Raw genomic sequence first — 23,540 nt, forward strand, 5'->3', positions numbered from 1 at the left:
CTGTATGGACTGCACAGACCTCACCAACACACACTCTTCCAATATACATCCATCAAACTGTTTAGGTGCTGTTTTGCACACTGTTTTTGCTCTTTGCACATGCTGTCTCATATTTCAGTTGATTGCTGTTTTGCACAATACTTTACAATACGTCATGTAACTGCTGCTATAATACTAATATGTTCATTCCACTATTTCTGCACATGCAATATTGTTTGAACATACAGTATTTACACTGGTCGGTTCCATTTTTGTGTCTTTTGTGTATTGTCTTGTATTTGTCTTTTTTCCTGCACTGTCTTTCTGTCCTTTGTCCTGCACTGTCTTTTTGTCTTGTCCCTCACTGTTTGCACCAGGTTGCATAGATGCACTTTATGTGGCTGGACTAACTTAATAAGTCCTTAGCTCTGTCTTTGTTCTATGTAGCACCCTGGTCCTGGAGGAACGTTGTCTTATTTTACTATGTACTACAACAGCTATATATGGTTGAAATGACAATAAAAGCTTCTTCTTGACTCAAAGAATGCATAATATGCATACTCAAAAAAAAAAATAAGTATGCATATTCAAAAAAATAAGTATGCATATTCAAAAAATAAGTATGCATACTCAAAAATTAAGTATGCATACTCAAAGATTAAGTATGCATACTCAAAGATTAAGTATGCATACTTAAAAAATAAGTATGCATAGTATGCATACTCAAAAATTAAGTATGCACACTTAAAAAACAAGTATGCATAGTATGCATACTCAAAAATTGAGTATGCATACTTAAAAATTAAGTTTGCATTCTCAAATATTAAGTATGCATAGTTTTTTTTATTCATATTAATATACTACAGTATGCATATTGTGTACTATACTGATTCCCAAAGGAAATGCAAAATTTACTTTTATCAGAGAACATAACTCGGCAGCAGTCCAGTCCTTTTTGTCTTTAGCCCAGGCGAGACGCTTCTGACGCTGTCTGTGCACTTCATGCTTCTTGCTGCTGACCAACTTTATGGAGATGCAGATTTTATTTTCCAACAGGACTTGGCACCTACACAAAGTGCCAAAGCTACCAGTACCTGGTTTAAGGAGCATGGGTTCCCTGTTCTTAAATGGCCAGCAAACTCGCCTGACCTTAACCCCATAGAAAATCTATGGGGTATTGTGAAGATCGGATAAGCGGTAGAAAATGAGTGAGTGAGTGAGTATTGTGAAGAGGAAGATGCGATATGCCAGACCCAACAATGCAGAAGAGCTGAAGGTCACTATCAGAGCAACCTGGGCTCTCATAACACCTGAGCAGTGCCAAAGACTGATCAACTCCATGCCACGCCGCATTGCTACAGTAATTCAGGCAAAAGGAACCCCAACTAGGTATTGAGTGCTGTACATGCTCATACTTTTCATATTCATACTTGTCAGTTGGCCCAGAGTTCTAAAAATCCTTTCTTTGTATTGGTCTTAAGTAATATTCTAATTTTCTGAGATACTGAATTTGGGATTTTTTTTAGTTGTCAGTTATAATCATCAAAATGAAAAGAAGTAAACATGAAATATATCAGTCTGTGTGTAATGAATGAATATAATATACAAGGTTCACTTTTTGAATGGAATTAGTGAAATAAATCAACTTTTTGATGATATTCTAATTATATGGTTGAAATGACGATAAAAGCTTCTTCTTGACTCAAAGAATGCACAGTATGCATACTCAAAAATTAAGTACGCATAGTGTTTTTTTATTCATATTAATATACTACAGTATGTGTATTGTGTAATATACTATAGTGTATAAGTTTTCATCCATATAAAATAAGTGTGGGGAAATTTTATATGGATGAATAAAATTCATCCATATAAATTGATATTCATTCCCCCCCCCACACACACACACACATACACACACACACACACTTGTTGATTCACATAAGAAAGAAAGCAGAAATAGCAAAGCATTAATTCCATTAAATAGCTATAATCCAGCCAAAGCATGTACAGTATACTGTATAAACTGTTGTAGAAAGGACATTATTTGCATTTAAATTATTTCCTGTTCAGTGTCACCCAAATGAGGATGAAGTTCCTTCTAATCCAGGTTCCTCTCAAGGTTTCTTCCTCGTATCATCTCAGGGAGATTTTCCTCACCATCGTCACCTCTGGCTTGGTCAATAGGGATATATAGTATTTTATTTTTTAAATTAATTACTATATTACTAAAAAAAATTCTGAACATTCTTGAACAACTACTGATCACAAGACTGCATGAGTGTTCCTCTTAAAAAGCTTTTTAAACCATTACATAAAGGAAAAGCGAAATCACAACATTCTACTTTGTGTTGTATTGTGATAAATTTGACAATAGTAATTTACTTTAGGAGTCAAAATAGCAGCTAAATGCCTTGATGTATACAGCTATAGAGATAAAGATATATAGTAACTTCATTTTAAACTTTAACATTTTTTATTCTGTTTCTATACTTATGTAAAGCTGCTTTGAGACATTTGAAAAAGTGATTTACAAATAAATTGAATCGATAAAATTGAATATACAAAATGTTACAGATTTTTAGATTTGCAAAACATAAGTGTGCATTGTCTGCGATGGGTTGGCACTCCGTCCAGGGTGTATCCTGCCTTGATGCCCGATGACGCCTGAGATAGGCACAGGCTCCCCGTGACCCGAGGTAGTTCGGATAAGCGGTAGAAGATGAATGAATGAATGAATGAATGAAGTGTGCATTGTACTCCAAAATGAAATATGCATAGCATTCATACTTGAAAAAATAAATAAATATGAATAGTATGAATCCTTAAATTTCAAGCGTGCATATTCTTATTTTATTTTCTATTAGTTCAAGTTTATTTAGAATTTCGTAACTCCTTCATTTTTTTTAATTAAATGAGTTCCTTTTATAAATCATAAATATCAACATGCACAAAAATATGCAAAATAAACCAGCTAGAAAACACTAAAAATACTCAAATACTAAGATTTCTCAAAAAAAAGAATGCATACTTCTTAGTATTTAGTACTAAGTACTACTTAGTACTTCTTCTTAGTATGCATACTCAACCATTAAGTATGCAGTTTATTTTAATTTAACTCATTTATTAACTCTTTTTTTATTAAACTCAAATAAAGTAGAAGTAGCTATTAAATAGTTTATTAAAATATTAAAAGCATCAGTAAAGTATTAAGTAATAAGTAGATGTTTTATCTAAGACAATTTTTGCAGATGTATATAAAATGTATTTCTTTAAATGGTGCAACGTATCCTCTGTATTTCTGCTCTTCAGCATTATCAGAATCAGAATCAGAATCAGAAAGGTCTTTATTGCCAAGTATGTTTCCGCATACAAGGAATTTTTTCTAGTACAGGAGCTCCACAGTGTAAACATGTAGCAATGGTAAGACATGAACATATAAATAATAGACAGTTGTATGTGCAAATTGTAATATAAGTGTGCAAATTAAAGTAAAGATGTGCAAATTCAAATATAGATGTGCAAAATAAAATATAAATGCGTACTTGCAGACAATGTAAGAATAGGTATTGTTCTGTGTATGTTAGGTGTCCATCAGATGTATGTTAAGTGTTCATCAGATGTATTGCCTGAGGGAAGAAACTGTTCCTATATCTGGTCGTTTTGGTACACAGGGCTCTGTAGCGTCGGCCAGATGGCAACAGTTCAAATAGTAAGTGTGCTGGATGTGAGGGGTCCAGAGTGATTTTCTTTGCCCTTTTGCTCACTCTGGAGAAGTACAGGTCTTGGAGTGTAGGGAGAGTTGTGCCAATGATTCGCTCAGCAGTCCGAATCATTGGCACAACTATTGGGCCTTTTTATTATTATTAGAATTATTAGAATTATATTAGAATTATTGGGCCTGATAATATGTAAGGAGCTCGAAATCTGAAACAGGATTAAGATCCACTACATAAAAATACAGCCACAGAAGCGCTAAATAAACAATAAAATTTAAAAAAGTCTCAGTGCTGTTAAGTAAAAAAATAGAGACAGTGAGTTGCTGCAACATTTTTATTAGAACATTCAATACAATTGACAATTTTCGAATAAAATAATGCAATATATTAATCTTTGATGCGACATTTAAAATCTCTTTCAGTAGCTGAAACATCACGTGGATTTGTGCTTGAGCTCTTTTCAGAAGCTGTCAGTGATTCACAAAGGAAAGCTTGAATGAAAGTAAATCATACATTGAGCTGTGTGTGTGTGTGTGTGTGTGCGTGTGTGTGCGCGTGTGTGTGTGGGTGTGTGTGTGTGTGTGTGTGTGGAGAAAGGCTCACACCCTGGCAGTAATGGCCTGCAAGCTGTTGGTCCTCTTAAGGATGTTGGGAACGAACAGCAACCCCGATGCTCTCTCGATGCTCTCGATGGGCACCAAGAAGCGCTCGAGTGGGATCTTCTCATCGACAGGTATGTTGGGCATCACGTAGGGTCGCAGCTCCACCTCGCCACGCTTCTTCTCCAGAATCACAACCTTAAAGAAGTGTGTAGGAACCGCCACATGGTTCTTCCCGATCACCTGATACTTCACGTACATCTTCCCATCAGACTCCTGCCTGAGGAAAAGCACAAAGTCTGAATTAACACAAACTGTGTCTATTTTCTTACACTTATTAACAGAAGTATGAACATGTGAGGAAGAAGCTCTCTTAGTGCCTGAGCAGAAACTTAATGAGAAGTATTAATCCTGTCTCTATATCTTGCTCTGACAAAGCAAGTATATGACCAATGGATATAAAATGTCAGTTATTTGTGATGTTAAAAAATTAAAACCAAGATAAATCATGTCAGAACTTTTTCCAAGCCCAAACTAAAACTTTAACATATACAAATTAAGTGGAAAAATTTTTTTAGGGGGGAAAAAAGAAAGAAAGAAAGAAAATAATCTGGTTGTTCAGGCCTTTTTTTATAATTTGGGGTGTGGCTTTGTACAGAATAAACCAATCACATTCAATGTACAAATGTCAGTACATAATGCATCTAATAATTTACACACACACACACACACACATGCACACAGGGTGTAAAATCCAGCATGCTTCTATAAGTTCGACTTAAATTAGTCAATCATGTCAACTTTCTTAAATGGATTTTGTATGATTTCAGTCGTCACTCAGATCAGAGCGCAGATCAGAGTCAGTTGTTAGCAGTGACGCACAACAGACATGATTGCACCGAGTTTCAATCATCTTTTCAAATATTATGAGTGTGAGTCCATCACTTATATTGTTGACACAGCTGAGTTTTCTAAAAAAAATCTAAAAGCAGTGCTGATTGGTCAAGGTTAGCTGCAGTAACTGTCACGTACCTGGGCAGATAAAGCGGCCCCGAGCACACGTACACGTTCTCGTAGTGTTTGATGAGAGAGCGGCAGTACTTCTCCAAATTGTTCCATGCATTCTGGTTAAGGTGAGGATTCTGCAGAGAGAGAAAAAACAGCAGACAAATAAAAAAATCTGTAACATTTTGTATATTCAATTTTATGGATTCAATTTATTTGTATAGCACTTTTAACAATTCACAATGTCTCAAAGTAGCTTTACATACTGTAAGTATAGAAAAGGTCATTTTTTAGCATAATTTTTAAGTTACTATACAGTATATCTTTAACATCTATCTCTATAGCTGTATACATCAAGGCATTTAGCTGCTATTTTGACTCCTAAAGTAAATTACTATTGTCAAATTTATCACAATATGACAAGGTAGAATGTTGTGATTTCGCTTTTCCTTAATGGTTTAAAAAGCTTTTTAAGAGGAACACTCATGCAGTCTTGTGATCAGTAGTTAAACAAATGTTAGGAATTATGAATAAAAAATAAATAGATATGTAAAGTTTACCATTTTATTTATTTATTACGGGTTTTGTGTTATTTTTTACTTTGATTCTGATGCTTCCTCATTTTTGTTCTTCTTTGCATCTTTTGGTGTGACGTTTTGAATGACAAACTGAAATTGAATTCAACTGATAATAAAAGCAGGGTTAGGGATTCTGAATTGTTTTGCATTCATTACTCTACAGTGTGTGTTCAGGTCTGCATGTTCTTTTATGAGAAATGAATTTGCATAATTCTTCAAGTCAACAATTTGGCCAGGTATTTATCTATCGGTCATGTTTGAAGGCAGAACATTACAAAAATGAGCTTAACTTTAGAGACACTGAGTACAAAATATCTTGGTTATAGCCTTTCAATAAATTGCTTTTCAAAAGTTAAATTAAAGGTTTAGTTTGATGGGAAATGGTTAACAAACTGGAATGCATCATTATTCTTTTTAGCCAAAAAAAAAGCTGTTAATTAGCTGATTGTATTTGGAGCAGGGACAACACTAAAATGTACAGGACATGATATACCCCACTATCCCAGTTGTTCATGTAGCCTAGTGGTAGTCTAGTGGTAGCCCAGTGGTAGCCTTTTGGTAGCCCAGTGGTAGCCTAGTGGTGGTCTAGTGGTAGTCTAGTGGTAGCCTAGTGGTAGTCTAGTGGTAGCCCAGTGGTAGCCTAGTGGTAGTCTAGTGGTAGCCCAGTGGTAGCCTAGTGGTAGCCCAGTGGTAGCCTTTTGGTAGCCCAGTGGTAGCCTAGTGGTAGTCTAGTGGTAGCCCAGTGGTAGCCTAGTGGTAGTCTAGTGGTAGCCCAGTGGTAGCCCAGTGGTAGCCTAGTGGTAGCCCAGTGGTAGCCTAGTGGTAGCCTAGTGGTAGCCCAGTGGCCTAGTAGTTAAGGTGTTGGACCACCAATTGGAAGGTTGTGAGTTCTATCCCAGGTCCATCAGGCTGCCACTGTTGGGCCCCTGAGCAAGGCCCTTAACCTAAATTCATAAAAATGAGATAATGTAAGTCGCCCTGAATATAAGCGCATCTGCCAAATGCTGTAAATGTAAATCATCTCCCATGTCACTGAGTGGATGATGAAGGACCTGCGGTGCCACGTTGCTGAGGTAGAAAGTGTCATTCATGGCTTTCTGGCTCCATTTATGATTGGCTGCTGCGGCCAGGTGTCCCCTGTCAAAGCCACTCCCCCTGTAGTCACTGTTTGTTGCTCGGTGGTACACGTGCACTGAATCATCCTCCTTAAAGTCGCACAGCTTCCGGTCGGAGTTTCCGGTCAGAGTTTCCGCACTGAGCTGCTCGATCACCCAGGCTGGAGTCCTGTTCCGCGGATCGTAACAGGTGACATAAGACTCCCGAGACTGGATGTGAGACAGAGACGGGAAGCCGTACTTGGTGGGTCTGCTCGGGGATAACTGACCATGCTGATACGGGGTTATTTCAGACGCTGCGTTCACACTTGGCATCGGGATGATGGGGATTCTCTGGAAGAGCTGATGTTCAGGAACAAAGCGGCTCGAGCCGCTGCTCAGAGCGACACCGACACCGGCACCGACTGCCAGCGACACTGCAGAAATAAAGCACCGGGAACAGAACAGGCGCTGCATCTTTACAGTGTCTCAAGAGTTATTACTGCTGTCGTTTTAATCTGATCGATGATCTTATCCGCGTCTCTAGCGCTTCGTTTTAATCCCACGTGGATCCAACAGCAGCTACATGAAGCCGGTTAACCTTCCAGCTCGGTCGCAGGGTTATGACGTCATGGCATTTCTTAAAGCGGTACAAATACTTGTTTTATCTGAAAGTAATAAATAGGTTTTTTTTTAAACACACACAAGAAATGTCTCTTTGTATAAATAGAAACGTTTTCTTTATGTTTGGCCTGGATATCCAGTGTTTTTTCCATCCATCACCACATTAATGGACTCTACACTACACTGTTAGAACACTAAAAATACTGTATATAACTTCTGTACAATTATACATACAATGTACATATTACATGTTGTATTGTTTTCTCTACACATATTGTGCCTTACATACATCTGCACTATTTTATTTATGTATTTTATTGCCTTTATTTATTCACTGTACATATGTTTACATGTATATTACATGCAGGTACATAGGTTTACATATAATAATATTACATGTTGTATTGTTTTCTCTACACATATTGTGCCTTACATACATCTGTACTATTTTATTTATGTATTTTATAGCCTTTATATTTATTTACTGTACATGTTTACACATATATATATTACATGCTGTACATATGTTTGTTTACATATTTACCTGCACTTGTCTATTTGCACAATTTCTACTCTTTGCACTTCTGGTAGATGCCAAACTGCATTTCTTTGCTTTGTATCTGTACTATGCAATGACAATAAAGATCTATCTATCTAGAGTTCTAAAATTAACTAGCCTTTCTGCAAGTTTACTAAAAGATGAGAAAAGTTAAACAAGTTCCAATGTGTGTGCCTATTAATATGAAACATCATTAAGTTCATTCATTCATCTTCAGTTGCTGCTATATTCTGGTCAGGGTCACCCAGGAGCACCGAGTGGGATGTGGAATTAAAGCCTGGGTGAGAAGCCAGTTAGTCGCAGGACACGCTGCATACGCTCATTCACACTTTGGGGCATTTACAGTAGCCAGTCAACATATGGGCTTGTTTTGGGGAGAATAGAGGACACCTGAGAACCCATAAGAAACCCATACAGACACAGGGAGAACACAGAAATCTCCATACAGACAGTGACCTTTGCTCAGGATCAAGTCCGGAGAGCATGGAGGCAGCAATGCAGGAAATATGTCAAATTCAAACACGTGTGTAGAGGATTTCAGTCCTGTGTCCACCATAACACCTTTTCGATCATGAGGCCAACATAACTAATTGCAAAATAAGTTTTAAAATACTGTAAGATACATTTACATTAGAGACAAGAACTCAAATCACATAGTTGATGTTTCATTAAAAAAAAGAAAAGAAAAACAGTTATCTCATTGATCTTGCATCTGGTATACATGTGTAATTCATATTGTGTACACACCCTTAGGAAAACACACCCTCTTACACTTGTTAAGGCTTCTAATTGGAAACATTTAGAAAAAGAAAAAAAAATCTTTTTGTGGTAATCTATAGGGTCTCCTATAATCCTCCCAAGAACTCTAGTTTACTAGATTAAACTCAATCCCATTTACGTAGCCTTTACACTTCTCTTTCATTCAATATGACTTATGTATATGTTGTTCCTATTATACCATACAGTCCAGTACTGGTTTGCATGTTTTTGCACTGGTTATGTTCGCCTTTTTAGGAACAGCAGAACCCTTCACCTGGGATTAGCAGTGCTGACTAAAAGCTCTTTCTCTCTCTCTCTCTCTCTCTCTCTCTCTCTCTCTCTCTCTCTCTCTCTCTCTCTTTCCCTCCCTCTGTGTGCCTCTGTCACTTTCTCTGCACAGATGGCTTTATGCATTTTATTATGCTCAGCATGTCTGAGTCTGTGGTCATCATAGCCTAGTAATTGTTCATTGCAAAGCAAAACCAGGAATCTAACATTAATCAACACTTCTAATGCAGCTTTCAGCATTTAATATTATGTTTGTGTAGCACCTTTCTGAGATTCAAGGTCACTTCATAGAAAACCGACAAGAAGTGATAACTAAAAAATCACATCACACTGAGAAAAAACACACTTCTGAACACTAATTGGATCATTTCAGCAGATACTTTGAGTTTTTAAAGGTGTGTGTGAGGTGGTGACTACAGATGTCTACACGTGTAGAATGTAACGTGTAGCCATGTTATTAAAATTTGCACATTTTAAACAAAATAATATTAAAAACAAACCTGAATGCTTAAGCATGATTTTTAAATTAAAATTGCAGTGTCACTACATGCAGGTGATGTCTACAGACCTGTAAAGCGAAAGGACGGTTCCTCTGTTGCACATCTCCTTTCATGTCTTGATGACATTAAAGCTTGGATGGCAGTGAATTTTCTCCATTTTAATGATAACAAGACAGAGTTGATGATGTTTAGCCCAAGTGGCTCCTGTAAGTCTCCCCCTGTTTACCTGGGTCCCTTGGAATCCTACGTTAGACCTGTGATAACTAATCGATGCTGATCTTAAATTGGATAGCCAAATTAGTGCAGTGAAGTCCAGCTGTTTTTTCACCAAATGCGCCTTGCAAAAATAAAACCTCTTGTGTCCAGGCAACAATTTGAGATGGTAATCCATGCCTTTATTACATCTTGACTGGATTACTGTAGCGCACTTGATATTGGTCTTAGCCAGTCTTCTTTGTCTTGCCTTCAATTGGTCCAAAATGCTGCTGCACGTCTTTTGACTGGTTCAGGGAATGACCGTATGACCGTATAACACCAATTTTGTCCTCATTTCACTGGCTGCCGGTGTATTATAGGGTCCAGTTTAAAGTGCTATTATTTGTTTTTAAATCTTCAAATGGTCCCCGACAAACCTTACGGAACTGCTTCAACCCTACAGTCCTGCCCGTTCTCTCAGGTCAGCTGATCAATTGCTTCTGGACACCAAAAGGTCAAAGAGGAAGCTTAGAGGAGACCGAGCCTTCTCTGTTGCTGCTCCTAGGCTATGGAACAACTTGCCTCTGTACATCAGACAGAGTAATAAATAGGAACACCCACTGTTTCCTTATTTAAAAAACGGTTGAAAACGCATTTCTATTCACAGGTTTTTATTTAATTCTGATTTATTGCTGTTATTATTTGGTTACTATTTAATTTTATTATCTGTATTTTATGATGTACAGCACTCTGTGTTCAGCTTTGGTTGTTTTAAAGTGCTTTATAAATAAATTATTATTATTATTATTATTTTTATTATTATTATTATTATTATTATTATTATTATTATTACATCAAAGGACTCAAACTGAGAAACATGTTGGGATGAGGTTTTAAGCCTTGCACTACTTTAATGTTAGTGTAAACAGATAAGAATTCCAAAATGCGTAAGTGTTAAAATTAAATAAAGAAATAGACAAATTAATTAATTACTTAACCTAGACAGTCACTACTTTTCTTAAGCAGTAATTCATTTGAGAAAATGATCCTTCCTCCTGCTGTCCTAGTGTAGAGTAACAAATCAGTTGTAGGTTTTATTGGTAGAATAAATATAGCTGTCATCAGCGTAGTAAAAACTGAGATTATAGGGAATAGGTAGGGAATAAATCAACTATAGGTGTGTAAACACGTGTGTTATGACAAGAAGAGGATCAAGAGTTGATCCCTGATTCAGTCCTGGAGTAACAGGGAATGAATATAAATGGTTTCCAACTGTGTCCAATGTATATCAGTCATATATGATGTAACCCAAACAAGGCCTATGTCTGAATTGCTTACAGAGGAGACAGGAGTGAAGTATGATAAGATTTTTACAAACAACAAGAAGTTTAATGGAAAAAAACTGACTTCTTTCCATGGTATTGGAAACCCCATATTACTACCATTATTTGTATCATGTAGGTGTGAAGGTCAGGCATTCACATACATTTGTCTATATAAAATGTAGAATAAAATATTCTACCCTATAACACTACTGAAGTTTCAAATCCTACTGCACAGAAGCTGTTGATTTACAGTATTTTCTTTAACAGCAGCTCTGATACGAGGTCTAGTCTTTACGTCAAATTATCTTTAAAAAACGTATTCGTATATTTATAATGGTTTATAATGCAGCAGCTATCTGACAGGGACTTATATAGCAATATATATAACTTATATATTGTATAGCAACCACATAATCGAACTCTGTTTTAAACTCATGGTATCTTAAGTATGTAACCTAGTGAGCCAGCACTAATGTATTCAATGTTAGAGATTTAAGCTCTTATGTACGTCGCTCTGAATAAGGGCGTCTGCCAAATGCTGTAAATGTAAATGTAAATGTTTTCAACATACAGGCAGAGTCTCCAGTGTCACTGCTTGGTAACAGTTGTTGTTGTTGTTTTTTTTTGTTGCATTTTCTCGGTTATATGACAAGCTACATTTTTTAATAATAACTTCAAGAAAGAGAGAAAAATGAGTATCTTTAAGTACGCTCACTCCACATAACGTAGAAACGTATTTTTAAACACAACATTGAATGTAACTATAAACACATAAAAGGTATCAGATTGCCACGGAGAAATGAAACACCCCGGTCCGTGCTGTTGTAAAAAAAATAGTAAATCAGCTAATCTAGCCGGCCGCATTGCACCGTTATAACGTTATATGAATTTTCATGTAATAATTTAAATACCGGGGATGGTGGCTTAGTGGTTAGCACATTTGCCTCACACCTCCCGGGTTGGGGGTTCGATTCCCGTCTCCGCCTTGTGTGTGTGGAGTTTGCATGTTCTCCCCGTGCCTCGGGGGTTTCCTCCGGGTACTCTGGTTTCCTCCCCCGGTCCAAAGACATGCATGGTAGGTTGATTGGCATCTCTGGAAAATTGTCCGTAGTGTGTGATTGCATGAGTGAATGAAAGTGTGTGTGTGTGTGTGTGTGTGTGCCCTGCGATGGGTTGGCACTCCGTCCAGGGTGTATCCTGCCTTGATGCCCGATGACGCCTGAGATAGGCACAGGCTCCCCGTGACCCGAGGTAGTTCGGATAAGCGGTAGAAAATGAGAGAATGAATGATTTAAATACACAGCTTTAAATCACACAATGTATGGATCACATCTGTTTTGTAAATGTGTGAGGGTTTAAAAGAAAGAGCAGTCACCACTTGATATGTGCTTTCTGATTGTCAAGATTTTATTCTTTGGAATGCTGACAGTACACTTTCAGTCAGCTAGTTGTTCCATCATGATCAGTAAAGCCCAAAAGCAAAGCTTGTAAAGGTGTGAAAATACAACAACTTCTGTTCACCTTCACTTACAGCAGCCCAACTTGGTGCACGTGTCACTAACACATTGTAACTCTAATTCACGTTGTAACCACAGTGATATAAACTGACATTGACTGGGATGAAAACTGTATCACACTTCCGGTTTATAAAGTCATGGTAACCATGGCAACAGTATGAGGGCCTTTATTCAACCGACCGACCGACCGACCGAACAACAGTCTCAACATGTTCCTTATAGCGTAGCACATCTTTTATGATAACATCGTTATGTTGCTGTTATTAAATTATCGATTGATCTTATGTAGCTGGTTATGATTTTTTTGGCTTTTGACTTTGGCTACAGCGGTGATATCACCAATCAGACATTGATGGCTGGACTGAAGAAGTCCCTTGAAAGTTTATCGAGAGGACGAGGTGTACATGATGTATGCATGCTTGCATCCGCATGTGAGGCTTAAACGTAGCTAAAGCTAAGTTAGCTTGTATTTTCTTTTATATGCTAGAACTATAGAAGTGGAGGAACATTCCAAAGCATCAGAAGTATCATGATAGGAAATAAATGTTTTGTTGTTTATGTAGTTATTTCAGTTTGAACTATAATAAAAGGCTTTGTTATATCTTTAACATTTACTCGGAACAAAAATAATTTCTACATAAAAATAATTAGTAATTAACATAGAATTCATTTACAATAATGTATACTTCCTCTTTCAGATAGATAGATAAAGATTTTCAAATTTGGGCATAATATATATAATAATACTTACCTCTTTCTGGATTTCGTACATAAACAAACTTCCATACGAATCTCAAACACAAACTACACCGATATTCTCTCCTTCAGCAGCACGGACACTTAACACCATCTCATCATGTCTATTCAGGTCCACTACATGAAAACAGACACCAAAGGAAAATACGTAAAGTAGTTTATAAAGAAATCTTCCAAAGAATTGGAAATAACCTTGGCCTGAGAAGGCTTGAGTAATAAACGCCGCTGTTCAGAAACCCTAGATAAATGCAGTGCCTGAATCTCAGTGAGCTTAGTGACGACTCACAACTACAAGAGTAACCAACAGAGGAAAAAAAAACAAGAATAGTTTTTTTTCTATATAATATATCTTCTATATAGTATATACACACTTTTCTTTAGAGTGATTTGTTTATTTCATAGTTTGTACTTCTCTCTTCTCTCAGGTGTTCAGGGATGCAAGGAGATGAGCAAGCAGCTTCTCATCTGTGTGAATGCGACTATAACCTGGGACTGTGCGCTGCCCTAAAAACATACTCTGGCCCAGAAGTTCTCAGCACCATGATGCCCACACAGGGCTGCAGGGGCTACAGCGACCCCTTGTCTGTCTGCGTGGTTCAGTCTGATGCTGGCTGACAGAGCGGGACTGCGGCTTAGGGCCGAAGCAAGCACTAGAGCACTAGGCACTGGCTTTGAGTACGCTGTGGGTGAGGAAGCAGAGCAGCACAGTCAGGAGGCTGAGGTAGCACGCAGGACTGCCGTTGCAGCCTTTCTCACCATCACAGCGCACCTGCTCACACAGGATGCCCTTGAAGTCAGGAGGACAAATGCACTTCTGGTTCTGGGAACAGGTCCCACCATTCAGACAGAGGAGAAGCTCATCATCGCAGACGTTCGCTAAAGGACAGTGCGGGAAAGAGGAAAGACAGGGTTAATGACAGAGAATCCACAAGTTACTCATCTTAACAAAACTCATTTTTAACTTCCTTACTTTCTAAATTCCGACCAAACTGTAGATTATTTGAAATAATTCTGCAGATCACTCAAACTTACGGACACAGCCTTGCTTCCAGTTGTATCCAGGCAGACAGTCTTCGCACTTCTGTCCTGTTGTGCCATCTCGACACTGACAGAAACCTGTCTCATTGCAGCGAGCGTGTAAGGAGCCTAGCTGATTACAGTTACACTCTGTGGAAGAGAAAGCCAAGATTTCAGTTTGTCCTGGTTAGCGTTGTTTTTTTAATTACTTATTCCAGTGGATACATGTAATTCAATTATTAGCATAAACATGAATTTTGTCTTTTTTTTGTTAATTATTCCCTTCAACTATCAGCACCAGTTGAAATTCCATTTTTACATCACGCTAAAAGTCGACAACAAAGAAGTCTTTATTTGTCATGTGCACATTCTTTTCTTTGCATATCCCAGCTTAGGAGGTTAGGGTCAGAATACAGGGTGTGCTACTGTATGATACAGCTTCCTTGGAAGGTTAAGCGCCTTGCTTCAGGGCCTAACAGTGGCAGCCCGGTGGTGCTAGGGCTTGAACCCCCAACCTTCCGATCAGTAACTCAGAGACTGTGAGCTGAATGTATTACAGTACGTACATCTGTTTAAAGTTTGCACGTACAGCTTACATGTTAGTTTTAGCTATGTTTTATTGTTCTTTAGCCTACATGCATGCCCCGGAACACCTGACTTTATTCCCTCTTGATCAGCAGCTGAATTTAAGCAGGTGCACGAGTAGCCCTACTTAGTTTTAACTAATGCACAGGATGAGAAAGCTGCATTTAGAACAACAGCCTAAAGCAATATGCTGATGGATGTACAAAGTCTCCAGCTTCACACAGCATTTCCCCAACTGTTTCATTTATCAAGGCGGCACCTTTTTTGTTTTAGTACCAGGTTTTGAAGTTTTTGAAAGGTTTCAGGTTTGTTTAGCCTCTGTGCTGTGATTCCTACTTGTGGGTTGTTATTCTTCCTGATAAGTCTGCCATTGAACAAGCTGTGTTGTGTACAGGAGCTGGAATGTGCATACAAGCCTGTCCATTTTACTGGATTATTATTATGTGGGTTTATTCTCTCCAGCAGAGGTCAGTCTGTCATTGTCATTGTAAAGCTACAGCAACACTTTTGCATCCAGGTCCAGCATCGCATTTAGAAGATCAGTCATTTCCATTTAAAAGCATTTATACATTTTCACAATTTCACTAAACTGAGCATAAAAATGGGAATTTCATGCTGTACTGGATTAAATTCAAATTTAGGGGCAGTGGTTCCTCAAGAGATTAAGGCTCTGGGTTGAGGATCGGGGTTCAAGCCCCAGCACCGCTAAACTGTCACTGTTGGGCCCTTGAGCAAGGCCCTTAACACTCTCCAGTGGTGCTGTATCATGGCTGACCCTTTTCTCTGACCCCAACTCTGTGCTGTAATGTATGCATGACAAAATAAAGGCTTCTATTCTATAAAATTTATACCACTCTGTTTCTTGTATCTGATTAGTCAGAAAGTGGTCGATAAATCTGAATAACAGCTGTTTTGTTATAGAGCATTTAGACTGCAATTGATATGCTTTATGCTTTAAAAGATCGATTACTGCAAAAGTCATTCAGTGAACAAGTGATAACTTTAAAATAGACCTTATGTTAAAATGTCTTCGGTATAACTACTACTCTTTTTATACATTTTTGTTTTTATATATACTGTATATTATATTATGCCTTTATTCTTTATTCTTTTTTATATATTTTTGCTGCTGTAACAGAGAAATTTCCCCATTGTGGGACGAATAAAGGTACATCTTATCTCTTATCTTAAATAAACCTTCTGGTTGTGCTGGTTACAAATCATTCCCTTCATATGCATACTATATGGTCCTGTGTAAGTCTCAGGTAGTTTTTCAAGGTTCAAGGTGCAAGGTTTTTATTGTCAATGCCACCATATGTGCAGACGTACAGAAGAATCAACGTGCCTCTTCTCTCTTATTAAGTGTTTACATTGGCAATGCAATATAGAAAGTTTGTTTAATAGTATCGGCAGTTTGTATGGAGGTAACAGCGTACAGTGTACTTGTAATAAATAGACATATATAAACCAAGTAAATATATCTCGTAAATGTGACTGAATTTACATTTGAGTAAATGTAAACAGTGAATTTCTTAATATAGAATTATACGTCCAAAAATATGTCAACAACTTGCTAAGGTGCAATTACATCCAAATATATGTAGTTCTGAGTTCCTTGCTAACATTGCCTCTGACCTGCCCATTAGGGATACGGTTAAAATGTATATATCGTTGTAAAGCTGCTTTCTGACAGGTTTATATTAATGCACGTACATGTTGTAATGTATAATCGTTTATATACAGTAGTTAAAAACTGATTTACAGGCACTTTTATTGCAGACACCCCACATAATAAATAATAAGTCTAATAATAAATGGATTGTTATTTAATAGTGCTAGAAGACAATTATGAAAGAAGACTTCAGTCAATGTCTGTGCTTTCAGGTAAAGCCAAAGGTGATTTTTTTTTTTCTTTCCTAGGAAAAGAAATCTTTTAGATTAAGGATCTTGTGCTTTCACTGCCAGACAAGCTGCATTATGGGAGAGAGGAAGGGTGGTGGTTAGGGAGCTGGGGAGGAAAGAATCGTTTATAGGTGCTGTAACATGCGGGATAACAGGAACTCACTTGTTTCGTGGACGTTCCTCATTACATAGAACTTTAAGCATATAATAGAACGGCATGTTGTTCGTTACTGAATAAACATGCTTATACATTGCTGAGGTATAAAAAAAAACGAAAAGAAAACACTTATTTTCCAACAACAAGTAGTAATGTTGTGTTGTTCCTTAACTAATCTTAAGTTAGAGTTAGTTTTAAATTGCAATAACGTGGGGGTCCAAAAAGATGGCTAGAGTAAATGGAAAAAAGGGTAGTAATTTGTGAAGTCACTGATGCAGAACCACTTTGTCCAAATGAAAGAGGGAAGGAAGGAACTCTCCAGATATTTCAACAGCTGGTTCATTTAATACGTTAGCTCACAAGTGGACAAAAGACTTTCGCAATTAAATTCTTGAACTCCCAAAGACCCATCTGTGATTCCGGATTTACATCCGTAATGTTCACAGTAGTTAAAAAAAATAAGAAGGTTCCAGATTATATTAAGTGAAAAAAACAACAACAACAAAAACTAAGTGGGTAAGCATAGGGTGTAAGTAAAAATGAGGGAGATCTGACTGACCTATACAAACATTCTCATCATCCAGCTCGGCTGAAGCGTTCCTGAAGTATCCGAGGCGACAGTGCTGGCAGTTCTGCCCTCTAGTGTTGTGTTTGCAGCTTACACATGTTACAATGTTGATAAAGTCAATATAGCTGCAGCGGTTTGAGTGACCGTAGCACTCACAGTCTGGCAGAGGAGAGAGGAGAGATGTATTAGTACAAGGAAAAGGGTGAGGCTGAAGGAAAAACAAAGGGTAGGCTAGGAGGAGATCGGGATTATCACTGATCCTATGATCACAAACATTGATCATGGTGAGGAAGGAAAAAAAAAGTTTCATATTCAATAGTGACACGATTACAGCTTGACAAAACTGTTTTGAATGATTGGAATCGGTATTTACTTTAGAAAATCACATCAAAGCATGCAAATGCATATTTAAATAAACTTCCAAAGCTAATTTGCAGAACTTTTTAACAGAAATTTGAGTTATTTACTAAGCCACGATTTCTACTTCTTTAGTGTTTTGGTGCTCAGGGATTATACATAATTAATATGGTGTTTTAAAGATTCTGGTGACATGAAGGCCTGCTGTGGTGCAGTCCACCCAGCTGAGGATGATGGAAACAGCAAGTAATGAAATATAAATGTTCGATTACTCTGTAGATCGGCAAAGGAGGCAAATAATGTTTAACAAACTGTTCCCAATCTTTAGCAAGACAGGCAGCCTAAAATGCTTTCAAAAGGAAAAGACTTTTCATACAGCTACAGGGACATCCTTGCGTTATCTTATACGAGACACCAATACATCTATGTCGGCTCACCTTATGAGACAAACCAGAGCATGCGGTAGAGAAAAAAAAAAGAAAAAAAAAGTGAAGATGAAGAATGTAATAAAGAAAGGTACTTTTTTCCACAGTTTCCAATATCAGTGCACCCCACTGACTTGAAGGCACGGGACATTATCACCAAATGTCTCCGAAATGTTGTCAAACAAAGCAAGGATTCGATTCTCTTTATCTCGAGGTGTTGTCTTACCTTCAGATCTGACATATGCTATCCTCGTCAACTGAGTTCTTGGCCCACCAGGTATCAAAAGCCTTTGAATGACTTTGGAATGAAATCAAGTACCATTAAATTGATTCGCTTCAGGGAATTGACTAAAACTATAAAAGAGATAATATTGGCACAAGTTGCGCTAAGAGGGTGAAATCAAACACAGTATCGGCACAACAAACACAAGAGACACAGAAAATCAGGTGTAGGATTTCTATACACAGATCTGGTTATGGTTATGATCTGCTATTGCTGAATCTACTGCTGAGATTCACAGATATTCCAGCTCATGTTCAGTATATTTGCAGTTTCTACTGTTACTTATACTGATGATTTCTCTGTACTGATGCTTAATTTGGAATAAATAACTGGAAAAGCTTTCATTTTCTTTTAATTTTTTCTTTTTTTTCAGTCATTAGAAGATTACTAAAATCACTGTTAGCATAACACTGAAACTGTTAGCATAACACTGGTTAACTAGCTAGCATTGTTTCAAGGTATGCAATTAAGACCTCATATATATAGATTAAAATCCTTAAAGTTAGATATCTAACTACTGTGTTTTTACTGTTAAATGTGCAGTGATGTTACCTATATAACACTTAAAAAGCGATCTGCATTGTACTGTAATTTAACAAAAGTCATCCATCTTCATTTTCAAAACACTGTAGGAATCCTGGGAATCATTTGGGTAAAAAAAGAGTGGAATATCTGCATAACACAGTTAACTTGAGAGTTCAACATTCCTACAAATATTAGACATGTATTACACAGATGCTATTCTGCTACATACTGTACTAGATACTATTCTATTTCAGAGTACCTTTTCTCCCATGCTCCTTCCTTTCATAATCTTTTTCCTTATGTTTTTCCATCTCATCCTTTTCCTCTTTGGAATGCTTGTTCTTTCCTGTTTTCGGAGACTCAGTGTCCTCCTTAACATTTGCAGGTACTGATTGCACCAGAAAGATCGTCACAGCACAGACAACACATCAGATTTTATGTCTTTGACTTCCTTTTTATTTAGAACCGAACAGGTACACATGCCAACTACAGTAGGTTGACAAAAATACAGAATGCCTGAAGATATTATGCCAGATGTTCTGACCTACTGCTTTACAGTTATCTTGAGCTATCTTTATTGGATAAGGAATGTACCTAGCTTTTTTTTCTCTTTGCCATGGTGTCTTGATTCAGTAGATTCTGACTTCTCTTTTTCATCTATTCGTGGTTGATCATTTTTCCCATGCTTAGCCTTAGAAATAGGAAGAACACCATCAGGAAGACGTGCATCGGGAAGAGAAACAACTTTAGTTGTTAAAGGAATTTTAGGACCTACAGCATCAAGTGGAGGAGATACAGACACAGAGGCATTCAGAGAAGGTGGAGGAACTACAGATTCAGGAGCTTCAGGTATAGCAGCTTCAGGAGGAAGAACTTTAGGTGCAGGAGCTTCAGGTACAGCAATTTCAAGAGGAGGAATTTCAGGTGGAGGAGCTTCAGGTACAGCAACTTCAGGACCATTTGGTTCAAGTGCATTGATTGTTGGGACAGTACCAAATCCCTGAACGACATCAAGAGTCAACGTTATTGCATCTGTCGATAAAGGGACAATTTTTGTTACAAGGTCAATCCCACCAGTTGCTGGAATAAATGTTCCACTCCTCTCATTCGTTGTTTGTGCAACTTCATCAGTTGCTAGAGAAGCAGAAATAGTTGTAGGAGTAGCAGCATCCATTGCTGAGGCAATCACATCGTCTGCTGGAGTGAGCACATCATTTGCTTCTGTCATCAAGGACACTGCCCGAGTTGAAGGAGAAACTTTATTTATAACTGCCGTTACTGTATCAATTGCTGGAACTGTTCCATCTGTTACCACTAGAGTTGTGCCAGAAAAAGAAACGACTGGATCTGCTTCTACATTCAGTGTTTGACCATCAGTGACTGTAGGGGCAGGAAAGGTCAAATAGATGACTGCTCTTGGTGTTGATGCAGCTGCATCTGTTGGTGCAACTGTGGTTGTTATCTGAGAAACTACAGTAGAAGCTCCAGGAGCAAGTGGATTGAGCAACCAAGAGCCTGGGTCACTTGCTTTATTTTGGGAAGCAGTCGTTTCCTGGCTCGACACTGCAGCTGTGGACGTGACATCATCTTTCGCATTGACAGACGTGTCAGATACTGCAGTGACCATCTCCGATGCTGAGGTAGCTGTAACATTGTACAAACCACAGATAATCAAAGAGCTAATATTTCTGTCAGGCTACCGTCACTATAGATGCCCATGATTTGGCAGTGCTTCCTTCAGGGCGTATATATTCAACATAATGGATGAAATTGCACTGGTTCAACCTTTGCCATTTCTACTTCAGCAGAAATGGGATACACATGCTCTGATAGCATCACTACACCAACCCCCCCTCCATACCCATTCCTTCCATTGCACACGCAACCCCATCCTACTCAAGGACAGGTCTTACCGCTCTTTCCTGTTATGGTTTCATGTATCTATCTCCCTCTATGGGTTCAATAAATTGGCCCTTTTTTTGGTGTCCCTCACCATGACCTGGCCTCTTTTCTCTTATGAAATATTTAGCAGCAGTTCATTCAATCGCTATTCAAAAATAGATCTGAAACGATTTCGTTTTGGCCTTTCAGCTGAGCCCCACCTGCCACACAGCGAGCTCTTAGAAGTCATTGTGTTTCACAATAACAGAGTATTTAATGATTTATCATCAAAGGTGCCTGATTGTGTTCTGAAGCAGTACAACAGCTATAAAACACACAGGTGGATGCTGATAAACACCTGGGTGTAGGAGGAAAAATAAAGGGCCGAACCTGTAGCAAAAAATAATGCTGAACTGGTTTTTGGACAGTACAAATAAATATTTTTGCCACTTCATTGGAGTCCAACATTCTTTTCTTTTCTACACCTGCTGGGTCAAAGAGATAGTGTCTAAGCTAGAGATGACCTTGCTTTAAGGCTTTAAGTTATAAAGGTAAGGTAAAGGTTTTTGTTTTTTTTAAATAGTGTATTATCAATGCCTTCAATACATATCAACAGTTTTATCATCCCTATGTTGATCGCTTCCCTCAGGTAACTAAACTACTTGCACTTGAGCTCAAGTAATGCACAAAGAGTATCCAAGACTTGCTATAGAGAATATAGCTCTATTTGTACAGGGTTAACGTATTTGTGATAAGGTAGAATCAGAGTTATTTTAGTCTCATCCAGATCTGTCATGTGCATGAGTCTGGAAAGATTATGTTTTTTTACCTTTCTATAAAACAACCCCAGGTTATACTGTATACTGTATATCTCATCCAAATTGGCACGCTGTAAAGATTCCATTATATCCTGTGGATTAAATCATCATGTACACTGTTTCTTCTGTATAAAAACACCAGGATGTGCTCTCTTATATCGTCTCCTGCCAAACCGAAAATGAAACCAAATATTAGCTGCATTTCAAATGCAGAAGGATAAAATGTAAATAAAAAGGGCTTCATCAGATACAGTAAGCGATGATTCTGAAGGTTTTATCCATAGGGTAGTTCCTACCATAGGGAAAGCCTACACACAAGACCTACGAATGATCTAGCAACTTAAAATATACGGCTATATTAATGATGAAATTAACTGGTTCAAATTTACGTAATGCGAAAGGATTTTTCATGTGATGCAAATGCATGCAATTTGAGGCTTCTTAAAATATCTGTGATTTATACAGACATTGCTTATCCCATGTGATTCGATCATAATCACAATAGAGTAGTACTTAAGTAACACATGTCGTAAGTGTTTCCACAGGCTGTGAGACAACCTGAGTTAAAGTACAAGCTTATGAGAAGAAATGAAGTTTAAGAAGCTCAGCACTATGGTTTTGTTAGCTTGGCAACCTGGCCCATATACGTTAATGGCCTGTTTAGCACAGAAGTAATCAGGTTTAATCCCAACGCCTCACGCCACCTCAGGAGAGAATATGCCAGACTATTACCACCATCAATCATCTGTGGAATTAGAGTTAAGCAGTTTCTGCTTCCTTCGAGTGCCTGGAGAAGAAAAGAAAACATAACACAATATTCTAGTCCTTTGTTGTCCCAAATGGTCTGGGCGCTGAAGATTTGACTCATATTATCCACAAGTTCAGGTAAGTATTAAGGGATTTTACAGTCCCTTGGCTTTCCTCTAGCATTAATACCAAACATTTTTTCTAGCAGCCATACGATCATAAAGTACAATATTTCCAGTCACGTCCTATAAGCAGACTGCATGCAGATATGAAGGTGAAACTTCTGAAGGAACTGTTCTAATGAATGCACACTCACATGCTCTGGAAGACAAGATGTCAGAAAGAAGGTAGGACTATAAACATCACCTTTGTTGAATATTACGCTCTTCAATTATTAACACAAGCTCATGAAGAAGTTCTAAACCAAATAACATGGGCTTGCCTGATAGAAGTTCAAGATATATAAATGAGCGGTCATAAGGTTTGTCTTTAAGTTGGTATGACCTAGATGTTGTTGCAGTGCTTGCACATATACTGTACGCTATATAGCGCCCTATATCTTGGTTCTTGCATCTTTGTTCTTCCTCAGGTACTTCTGAGGAAAGGTACTTAAATATGGCAAGAGTCAGAATATGTACTAGAACGTTACTGTAGAATTTCCTTAATTTAAATCTTGCCACGATGATAAGGAGGAAATTTCTAGAAAATTACAGTTTTGCTACAGCTAACATGACATTTCTGTCAGTTACAGTTAAACAGCAATGACTTGTCTTGTCTT

At 37.8% G+C, this 23,540-nt stretch overlaps 2 protein-coding genes across 2 annotated transcripts in view; both read right to left on the reverse strand.

The window, feature by feature from the left end:
• Positions 1-4,018: 4,018 nt before the first annotated feature.
• On the reverse strand, positions 4,019-7,604 carry endog (endonuclease G). Its single transcript, XM_060881307.1, has 3 exons — positions 6,933-7,604; positions 5,330-5,439; positions 4,019-4,577 (listed from the first exon to the last, which is right to left on the reverse strand). Exons 1-3 carry the CDS (start codon positions 7,449-7,451, stop codon positions 4,298-4,300), a joined length of 909 nt encoding a protein of 302 aa, XP_060737290.1. The 5' UTR covers positions 7,452-7,604; the 3' UTR covers positions 4,019-4,297.
• A 6,033-nt stretch (positions 7,605-13,637) lies between these two features.
• ntng2a (netrin g2a) overlaps positions 13,638-23,540 on the reverse strand; it is a 72,988-nt gene continuing 63,085 nt past the window's right edge. The window contains exons 6-8 of the mRNA XM_060882113.1: positions 17,718-17,885; positions 14,530-14,664; positions 13,638-14,373 (exon numbers count right to left, since the gene is read on the reverse strand). Of these exons, the coding sequence (XP_060738096.1) occupies positions 14,156-14,373; positions 14,530-14,664; positions 17,718-17,885 (521 nt within the window). The 3' untranslated portion in view covers positions 13,638-14,155. The remainder of the gene's footprint in view (positions 14,374-14,529; positions 14,665-17,717; positions 17,886-23,540) is intronic.

The sequence above is a fragment of the Tachysurus vachellii genome, chromosome 11 (genome assembly GCF_030014155.1).
Source record: "Tachysurus vachellii isolate PV-2020 chromosome 11, HZAU_Pvac_v1, whole genome shotgun sequence".
In the NCBI taxonomy this organism is placed as follows: domain Eukaryota; kingdom Metazoa; phylum Chordata; class Actinopteri; order Siluriformes; family Bagridae; genus Tachysurus; species Tachysurus vachellii.

Coding starts and splice junctions, on each gene's coding strand:
- endog (XM_060881307.1), bottom strand. CDS start 7,451: ATGCAGCGCCTGTTCTGTTCCCGGTGCTTTATTTCTGCAGTGTCGCTG. Junction 5,440..6,932: donor TCAGCAACGTGGCACCGCAG/GTCCTTCATCAT, acceptor CTCTCTCTGCAG/AATCCTCACCTTAACCAGAA. Junction 4,578..5,329: donor GGGCCGCTTTATCTGCCCAG/GTACGTGACAGT, acceptor GCTTTTCCTCAG/GCAGGAGTCTGATGGGAAGA.